The sequence below is a fragment of the Camellia sinensis genome, chromosome 10 (assembly GCF_055761805.1).
Source record: "Camellia sinensis isolate YWXY chromosome 10, ASM5576180v1, whole genome shotgun sequence".
Lineage (NCBI taxonomy): Eukaryota > Viridiplantae > Streptophyta > Magnoliopsida > Ericales > Theaceae > Camellia > Camellia sinensis.
This window is the reverse complement of record NC_138970.1, coordinates 52,815,331-52,825,765: the sequence shown is the minus strand read 5'-3', so window position 1 is coordinate 52,825,765 and position 10,435 is coordinate 52,815,331. Positions and strand designations below refer to the sequence as shown.

Sequence of the window (10,435 nt, the reverse complement as noted above, 5' to 3'; positions counted from 1 at the left end):
AACCACCAAAAACGTAGCCAACAAAGTCCAAGAAGTTATCCTTGAACAACAAACTAAAGGTCTGGGCTAACATGAACAAACTCAACAAGCAAAAAGTCCAAAATTTGCACAAGAACGGCAGTGATGAGTAAGTGATCTTACATATCCCCAACTGTTTTTTTTTTCCATCATGTTCAGTTCACATACATACTTAATAAATTAGATCATTTCATAAATGTGCAATGTTGACATTAACATTTTCTGTAATCACAATGCACAGGTTGCTAGTGTGGCGAGGGGACTCAAAGACTAAACATGTGTATTTTGATGACATCATACACCTCATCAAGGAAGAATCAATAACCAACAACGTATGGCAACTGTAAATGTGTACAAAACACACACACACACACACACACACACACACACACACACACACACACATACATATAGAGTAAAGACACTGTAAATAATGTACTGCCACCCCTCCGGTTCTGCAGGTGATAGATGCTTATGGTGAAATTCTACTTGAACTACAAGGGCTAGTCAACCCAAGTTTGGAAGATTCATCATTCATCTTTACAAGCACATGTTTGGTAACCACTAGACTTTAATTTTGATTATGTTTCAATACATGTGGATGTTATTCTCAGTATTACATGCTTACATTGTTAATTTAAATAATAGGCAGATGTGAATGTTAACAACAACATAAAATGACCTTTGAGAAGATTCACATTGACAGATGTGAACATTCATATCATTCGCAATGAATATTATATGCTTATTATGTTGATAAACTTAAATGATACACAGATGTGAACATTCACATCAGTAATATAACTCACAGTAACAGATGTGAACATTCACATCAGCAGTATTACTCACATTAACAGATGTGAACATTCACATCAGCAGTATTTACTCACATTAACAGATGTGAACATTCACATCAGTAACATCACCCACCATTAGCAAATGGGAACATTCACATCAGTAATAGCACTGACATTAACAGATGTGAACATTCACATCAGTAGCATTACTCACACTAACAAATGTGAACATTCACATCAGTAACATCACCCACCATTAGCAAATGGGAACATTCACACCAGCAATGTCACTGACATTAACAGATGTGAACATTCACATCAGTAGTATCACTCACCATTAGGAAATGTGAACATTCACATCAGTAACATAACTCCCCATTAGCAGATGAACATTCAAATCATTAACACCAAACATTGATATAAATACTTGGTACATCATTGTATGCCCTTTGTGTGCAGAAAATCATTGAACAGTACCCCCCCACAAGAGGAATAAACTAATTGATGTACACATCAAGGAGTATCAAGGCCAGAGATTCTTAATCTTCCCAATCCACGACAACTTTCACTGGACAATTGTTGTGTACGACGTGAAAGAGAATGTATGGAGGCATTATAACTCACTGCGCCCAAGAGAAGGCATACATGACCCACATATTGACAAAGCACAAATACTGGTAAGTGGCTGACAAAAATAATACTTGTCGTGATGTGTAATATTTGAACTTGGACGTATGCCCTATGTTGGTTGGTGCCTAATATGAAATTTCATTGTTGGCAGAGGGACTACATCACAGCTTTGGTGCACAACATTGGACCGTCATCACCATTATGGACCAATTTATCAAGCCAAAATACTTCGAAAACAATCGTATCAGTGGACATCTGTCCTCAGCAAGCATCAAATTCGTAAGCATAAAATCGATTTCTACACATGTTCCACAACCTTTACCCACCTAAATTTCAAAATCTAACAAGAAGTTTGCATTTTTAGGGTGGATTGCGGGCCTGCAGTTTGTTACATCATGAGGGCGCATGTATATCGTGAAGACATTGTTGCCAGCCTAGATCGCTTTGAATGGTGTCAAATAAGAGACTCATTAGTACACCTTTTTCTAAACCACAGAAAGACAGTGCAATGTGAAAACCTATAGGTGGGGGGTGTCCACCTATCACTGTTACCCAAATCTGTTATCCACATTTAAGACAATTTAGTTTCACTAGCTTAATTGTAAATCAAGTCTATATCACTGCTTGTACAGATACTTTTCAGTCAATATATGTATATGCATTTTCAGGCCGATTTTGCGTTGGTCATGCACATTGAGATTGTATTTTCTTTTTTTTTTTTCGGATACACATGACATGATGTCAATGTTCACATCACAGAATGATCGTACACTTTCTTCTATTTTAAACCATACTACATGGATGTGAATATTGCTTAAAGTGTTCATGTAACACAATATGACAGGTGTGATTATGATATTTCTTAACACAAGTCAATATTCACATCTAACAATTTGATGATGTGAATATTCACATCATAACTTCTGATTATGCGAATGGCAACAATGATGTCACGAATATTCACATCTTATGAGTTGATGATGCGAATGGTTACATTGATGTAAACATTGCTGTTAACAGTAACAACAATGTGAACATTCCCACCACAGAAATGTTTGAAAGTTGAACAATGTGAACATTCACATAATGTGATTATATTACATAAGTGTGAATGTTAACAGCATGCATTCATCCAAAACACAACCAACATAAATGTCAGATTGGTACCTTAAAAAAGTAAAAATAAAACACAAATCAAACACTAATGCATTATTATGTTTGCCAACACAACGTAATCTTATTGCAACCCAATGTTTCCCAACACAACACAATCTTATTTCAAAAATGAATATAAGAATCCAATGTAAAATACAATGTTGAAATGAAAAAAGGTACATCTTATATCGGCTCCGTGCATGATTTTCGATTATGGCTCCCCAACTTATCACATCTCCCGCACCTTATTTGCTTCAGTTTCTCACCCCTTGATGGGATCCTATTCTTCTTCGGCCTTCCGGGTGGTCTTTTCACGGTAGACGGGTATATAGTAAAGTCCGTGGGATCAAAAGGCGGCTTCTCCACCGATGGTATAGGGAATATGGCTCCCGAATAGGCTGCACGATATGTCTCTACATGAAAGTAATGTTCTACACAATCATTGAGATTGTAGCGGCTCTTCTGAATGGCAATAACAGCATGGTCACACGGGAATCCGTTGATTTGCCATTTGAAGCATGAACATGTACGCCTCGCAACATCAACTGTAACCGATGGTATCAAATGAACTTCAAACACATCCTCGTTGGCTTTGCTAACTTGCCAAGACTTGCTGTCATTGAACGAATCCATAAGCCTTGTTTCGAATGTCGAACAAATAATCTCATTCCATTTGTTTGCTTGGTCACGCCGTGCAGACATTTGCCGCATCAACTGAGTACGAATTTTGTCCGCCATTTGAGTGATAGGAAGATTACGTCCTTCTTTAATCCAGTTATTAAATGACTCCGCCGCATTGGATGTCATCTCCCCATAACGCATGCCCCTGCACAGTATATCACAAACATTGTACAATACGGAATTTAACAGGCCTGACCATTAATGTTGACAAATGTGAACGTTCACAGTACTGCCATTAGTATACACTGATGTGAACATTCACATCAGGGTATAATAATGTGAATTTTCACATCTGCTACCAGGTTTTAATAATGTGAATGTTCACATTATATGCTTATTACGTTGTCAACTTAAATGATAGACAGATGTGAATGTTAACAACAACAACAAAATATGACACGTGTCAACATTCAAATCTGTAATACATTGCATGACTATTTGACAAATTAACAGATGTGAACATGACATCAGTCATCATTAGCAGATATGAACATTCACATCATTTACATTGAAGATGAAACACAATTCGAAGATTGTCACCATTATAAACTGAAAATTCATATCACTACCATTCTAAACTTCAAAAATGGAACACCTTAGGAAACTATTATTACCTGAAGTATGAATTTGCCCAGTGCTCAGGTGCTAAGTCCTTGAAAAAATTATGAGCTCGTTGTTTACCCTCCTCTTTTAATTTTGCAAGCTTTTCATGGAACCCTACCACAGTTGGCTCGTAGGCACAGTCACCCAAACTACTTACTAGGTGATCCCTGAATTCATTATCAATTCCTTTCATCCGGTCTCTTAAATTGCTCTTCAAGTGTTGTAAGCAATAACCGTGATGAGCCGATGGGAACACCTTTGGCATAGCTTCTAACAAACCAAGATTACGATCCGAAATAAAAGTAATATGGCGCTTCCCATCAACAACCTTCCCAAGTTCATGCAAGAACCACGACCAATTAGCCGTGGTCTCCGAATCAACAATTGCAAATGCAACAGGAAACAGACCTACAACACAACACCAATACACAACTGTTCACAATATTCCAAAGTGAATAGAAAAATAGTATAAACGAAACAGGTCATGTGAATGTTCATATGTACATTGCCCTCTTTACTATTGCTGTTTTTGGATTCAGGTTCGTAAACATCAACGATGTGAACATTCACATTAACGACCATTAATAATTCATTGTTGATTGTTGAGTCACTGAAAATGTCAACATTCACAGTACTGTTCATTAATAGATCAACTAACATTTGTATACACTGAGTCACTGAAAATGTTAACATTCACAGTACTGTTCATTAATAGATCAACTAACATTAGTATACACTGATGTGAACATTCACATCAGTCTGTAATAAGTCTGATGTGAACATTCACATCAGTCTGATGTTAACATTTCTGTCATTAGCATACAAAGATGTGAACATTCACATCAGTGCATACTAATGTCACTGATGTGAATGTTCACATTACTTATAATTTAGCAATCACTCTTTCGTCCAGACTACGCTGCTCAGAGCGAATATTGACATGAATAGACAGGTAAAAAAAACTTATAACCATTGTTCCCGTCTTTCGCCGTTGCCGCAAGTAGCTGACCTTTGTACTTTCCTTTGAGGAATGTTCCATCCAGGAATAATAAAGGCCGACAAGCATTGAACCCAGAAATACACGCAGCGAATGACACAAAGAAGCGACAAAACTGTTGACTACTCGCATCATAGTCAATATTGACATAACTCCCCGGATTGTACCGCATCACAGCATCCGAATACCACCGCAACTGGTCAAACGATAACGAGTGATCTCCATGGATACCAGCTTTTGCTTTCTCCACACCCAACCATACGATATGGTAATTCACATCTAGCCCATAATCCCTCTTCAAAATAGTCACCACTTCACACGGCCGAGTCAACGGCTTGTCCCTCACAATTTCAGATATGGTACTCGACACCAAATCCGAACTAACTCGCGGATTCTTCGATGTTCGAACATCCGTACCACAAGTATGCACATCACTAAACCTCTTGATGTAGAAAAAATCATTTGCTCGTTGTGCTCTACAATGTATAGCCCACAAGCACCCCCTCTTCTCCCGCATCGCACACACAGCAGTAACTCTTGTTGTCTCGTTCTTCACGTATGTGAACTTAAACCCACATTGGATGGCATACTTACATAAAACGTCACGAAATTCTTGTGCACCTCCAACAAACCGTTGTCCTACATGCGTAATACCATTTGCCCAAGGGGCTGACAACAACACCTTCTCCTTATGGTGGCAAAATCTCCGTAGTGCATCAATTTCATCCTCAACCCCCACACGCAGCAATCCCAAACTACTTGGCTGACCAATGTCACCCTTCAACTCAACCACAACTTCTACATGTTGTACCCCCATTGATTTAGCAAGCAGTACCATGTTCTGAAATTCTTCCTCATTGTCCAAATGACACTTATTAATCCCAAGTAGTTTACAGAACAATGAAATAGAACCAGCAGACAACTCATCCCATTTCTCACACAAACACTCCACCAAACGAGAATAACACATTGCGCGGGCAACATTTATTACAGTTGTACTACAACCATATGTACACACTAATAGCATGAAGGTATCCATCTCTTGTAAAAACACAAAAACACAACAATGAACAGCAATGAAAATCGATATGAAAATCGATATGAAAATTCACATTGTGCAAAAAATAGATGACTACGTGTACATTTCAACTACTAAATCCATAATTCACAATATGAAGATGTGAACATTCACATTACTATTAACAAGATGTCAACATTAAGCAAACATCAAAGTCCAATGACAACATCAACAATCTTCACATAATATAATGATGTGAACATTCACATCAGTGTATGATGATGTAAACATTCACATCAATGCATAATGATGTGAACATTCACATCAGTTTATGATGATGTAAACATTCACATTGATATTAACAAGATGTTAACATTAAGCAAGCATCAAAGTAAAATGAGAACATTAACAATCTTCACATAATATTAACAATCTTCACAGAGCCTCATTAAGCAAACATCAATTTAAAATGAGAACATCCACATTCTTCACATATTCCACATTCACAAAATGTGCAGATTCACATTGATATATATACTGATAATCAAATCATCCACACAGAGCCTCATTACGCATGCATCGAAGTCAAATGAGAACTACACAATCTTCACATAATACGAATGAACTCCCCTCCACATAACCACGTAAAATGCATATAATTGAAAAAACAGAGCATTCAATCCATATAAATCCAAAAACAGAGCATCTGATCCATTATACGAATGAAACCATAAACTGAACATGTATTCATAACCAAATTGATACTAACCTTGATCATGCAATCCTACAATCGTACAAAAAGTTGAAAAAAACTAATTTGAACTAGTTATAATCCGGCAAATGTAACAACTGAACACCCTCCTCTTCGTCGTCTTCACTCGCAAACCACAGAACCAAACTCCAACAGCAAGGATGAAACCCTGGCACAACCAATCCTTGCAACGAGCATGCAAAGCATAAACGTATCTCTCGGAATTGGATTGATGATGAAAAGCGTAAAATAGAAACTGCCAAACTGCATGAGCGAAGAAACAGGCACCTATTACGTATTTTACGTATTAACACTGTACATATATATATATATATATATACAGGGGCAAAATAGTCCAAGAAATTATATTAAATTAGAAAAATGGACCTTATGGAATATTCAGAAAAGTTTATGGGACTAATTAGGTTATAATATTCTTTAGTGGACCTAATGGGTTATAACAACTCTAGAATGGATTTATCAATAAAAATCCCATAAAAAAAACTAAATTCTAATTTTTTCATTGTTGTTACTTTGCTTGCTACACACTCTATACTCCTATATTACTTGCAAATCAATACTCTCATAACAACTCTCATATTATTTTAATCTCTAAATTTATACTCTATTAGTGATGAAAATGTTAGTTTTTTTCAAAACTTTTTTTTTCCCCCCTTTCACGGTTTTTAGTAGGACAACCAGTACCGAATTATTTCATTATATTCGGATATCAACTGCCGAAAGCTTTTTTTTTTATTTTTTTCGGAACAAATTTGTCGAACTAATCACTTTTATTTAGAAGTTAAGTTTCGAATTAAATGTGTAATTTTGGAAAACTAGTGCCGAAATCTCTAAACCAAAAAACATAAAAACAAAAAAATAAAACAAAACAAAACAAAAAAAGTGTGGAAATGACGGTTGAGTAATGTGTGTATAATGATTATGAGTGAAGGGTATAATTACAACTTTTAGTGTGTGGATTAAGAAAATTAATTAATAATCAAATTATAAGTGTGTGTACTGAGAGAAGATGTATACTGAGATAATTAAGTGAGCGGAAATAGAATTTCCCAAAGAATGCTTAAGGGAAATTCTATTTCCACACACCAAGTTTTCTTACTTTACACTCTACACACTTGATGAATTTTTTCAGAATCACAATTTTATCCTTTAACAAAATTACCATCTCATCCACCACCATCTCACCCACACATCTCACAATTTCTCCATACACATCTCACCCACTACCATCTCATCAGCCACTTCACCGTTGCCCATCGCCTCCCATGCCCAAACCTCAACCATACACAACATTCATATTGTACACAAGCAAGACTATGCAGCTTGGAAAAACCATGTTATTTCTGCATTAGTGATGACAAAGACGATTGGGAAAATCAAAAGTGCAAAATCGCAACTTTACGGGGCTTCCAGGACATAATCTAAAGGAAGCAAAAATCGAACTATCACGACCCACTTCCCGTATCTAAGGGTTAAGTATCGTGATGGTCAGTAACTAAAGTTACTTCTAGCCAATTCTTGAACAAATAAATAAACACGAGTGGAAATAATATTTAGGTGAGGGTACCAAAATAATCATTGGAGCTTCTATTTAATTAAATTGTCGGAGCTGAACTATGTCTACAAAGTGCTTTGTGCCTATCCGACGCACTGGCCCTGACATGTCACCTGAAAGTGGTAAACACTTATAAGTACATGGCAGAGTGAGAAATATTATACTGAGAATATAAGGGTATAAAATTCACCATGAATAATTATAAGGCTAAACAGAGTTTGATATTAAAATACAGAATCTATAATACAGAAATCATTTGATATATAATACAGAAATCATATAAATAGAATAATAATAACCACAATACAGAACAAAACAGATGTACGGACTCAAGAGGTGGCTCATGCGAACTTTAGAGGTGACTTCCACAATAGTGTAGCACTTAGCTCCGTATAGCACTTTGCTCCACATCAAAATAGGATTCAAGAGGTGACTTGTACGAACTCTAGAGGTAGCTCTCACAATAGTGCTGCACTTAACTTCATACCAAAAATCAGAGTGTCAGTAGATCTATAACAGACAGAGGGTCACAAAGTGACTAATCAGAGGACCAATGGTTATTTAAATCTCCCAAGGCATGGGACTTTCGTGGTAGTACTTATAAAATAATTACTCAAAACACATTTTAATAAACAATTATATCCATAAGTTTTCCTTATTATATAAAATAAGGTTCATAAATTAAAAATACTAATATAATTTATAAAACACAAATTGCATAAAATAAATTATGGTAACTCAAGACATATATAAAATATATTATGGTGATTCAAGATATAATATAACTCGCTTTAATAGTAATTCTTACTATTCCTTTCTATTTTCTCTGGCTTTCCGAGGCTCCTTTCTTTACTCACTCTTTTACTAATTTCCATCTTCTCTCTTTTTTTTTTTTTTTTTTTTTCTTTTTGGTTCTTTGGCTTCTCAGCCACCCCGTTTTTATACCTGAGCTAAAGGTGATGTGTCACCCCCTTACTAATTACACCTAAAGGATGATTCATCTCTCCTATAGATTAGCCTTCCCAGGTGCCCATTCCGCAAGCATCCAGCCAACATGCATGCATCTCCTTATATTCCTTCTTGGCCTCATTTAACTATAATTGTTTTGATTTAGCCCTAAATAATATATTAATCACACTTTTGATAAATTAATGCCAAATTAAATTATATCTTAGCATATATATAATTATAAAATCAAATATTTTATTTTATTTTATTTTACTCTTATGAAATATTTAAGATTTTTCTTATTTATAATTAAATAATACGAAAATAAAATTTAAGGAACAACTTAAATTTTCGAGTTATTACACGGACACTTTGTCTGCAATTGTCAATTTTTTCCCAATGGAGACACAAAAGTGGAATGGGAGGAGATTTTACATCAGAAACCAAGACGAGACTATCAAATTGCTGCTGCTTCTCAATGCTCTTGCTCAAGAGTGAGCAGTCCTCGGACAATAAAAAATACCTATCCCTCTTATTTGAGCGATGTCCCTGGTAGCTGATGTAGATATGGTTAAGATTTTTAGAGTAAGAAAGGATGGAAGGAAAGAATTGAAGGAAAGGATATGCACAGAGAAGGTGATAGTATATTTGGAATGTGAAGTGTATGGACTGAGATAAAGAAGTAAAAATTAAATTACTAAATGTATAGATTGAAAAAAGATGTATACAAAGATAATTTGGTGTATGGAAGTAGAATTTCCCAATGCTTAATGGTGAAAAATTCATACTTATGAAGTCATATATTACTTGATCGAAAATTTAATCTTTTTAATGATAATGATACGCATTAAAAAGTTATCGAAAAAATAATTAAAAATATACAAATAGGTGACATTAGACAAATAAATGAATCGATAGGTGATACGTATACAAATAGATGATATTTGAATAGATAGGTGACACACATACAAATATGTGACATTTGAACAAATAAATAATATTTTGAACAAATAAGTTACATTTGAACATGTACGGGGAGGAAATAATTTTCCTCGTATAATCCTGTTGACCAAGTCCACGCTCCTCCGTACGACGTCGCTTTATCACCTGAAAACACAAACGTGAGCTAGCCGGCGGGTGTGTGCCGGAAACCTCTCCGATGCCTAAGTCAGTAAGCTTGACAAATAGACAAAGTTTATGTTCTCAGAAAGAATTGTGTTCAATTACCTCCTCCAAGGTGGTGCTTGTGAGCTTTTATAGG

General features: G+C 35.6%; 1 protein-coding gene and 1 long non-coding RNA gene across 2 annotated transcripts; one reads left to right on the top strand and one right to left on the bottom strand.

The window, feature by feature from the left end:
• The first annotated feature begins 258 nt into the window (after positions 1 to 258).
• On the top strand, positions 259 to 1,364 carry LOC114307205 (uncharacterized). Its single transcript, XR_014343250.1, has 3 exons — positions 259 to 350; positions 480 to 575; positions 1,275 to 1,364. It is a non-coding gene; the product is annotated as an uncharacterized LOC114307205 (long non-coding RNA).
• Positions 1,365 to 2,698: 1,334 nt separating this feature from the next.
• LOC145801110 (uncharacterized) lies at positions 2,699 to 5,110 on the bottom strand. The gene is made up of 3 exons (XM_082891378.1): positions 4,855 to 5,110; positions 3,896 to 4,292; positions 2,699 to 3,426 (listed from the first exon to the last, which is right to left on the bottom strand). The coding sequence occupies exons 1-3, from the start codon at positions 5,051 to 5,053 to the stop codon at positions 2,784 to 2,786; spliced, it is 1,239 nt and encodes a 412-aa protein (XP_082747504.1). The 5' UTR covers positions 5,054 to 5,110; the 3' UTR covers positions 2,699 to 2,783.
• Between the last annotated feature and the right edge of the window lie 5,325 nt (positions 5,111 to 10,435).

Excerpts from the sequence above, each read along its gene's own strand:
- LOC145801110 (XM_082891378.1), bottom strand. The coding sequence starts at position 5,053 with ATGCGGTACAATCCGGGGAGTTATGTCAATATTGACTATGATGCGAGT. Across the intron at positions 4,293-4,854 it reads GGCGAAAGACGGGAACAATG|GTCTGTTTCCTGTTGCATTT; the intron begins GTTATAAGTTTT and ends GTTGTGTTGTAG. Across the intron at positions 3,427-3,895 it reads TGGGCAAATTCATACTTCAG|GGGCATGCGTTATGGGGAGA; the intron begins GTAATAATAGTT and ends TATACTGTGCAG.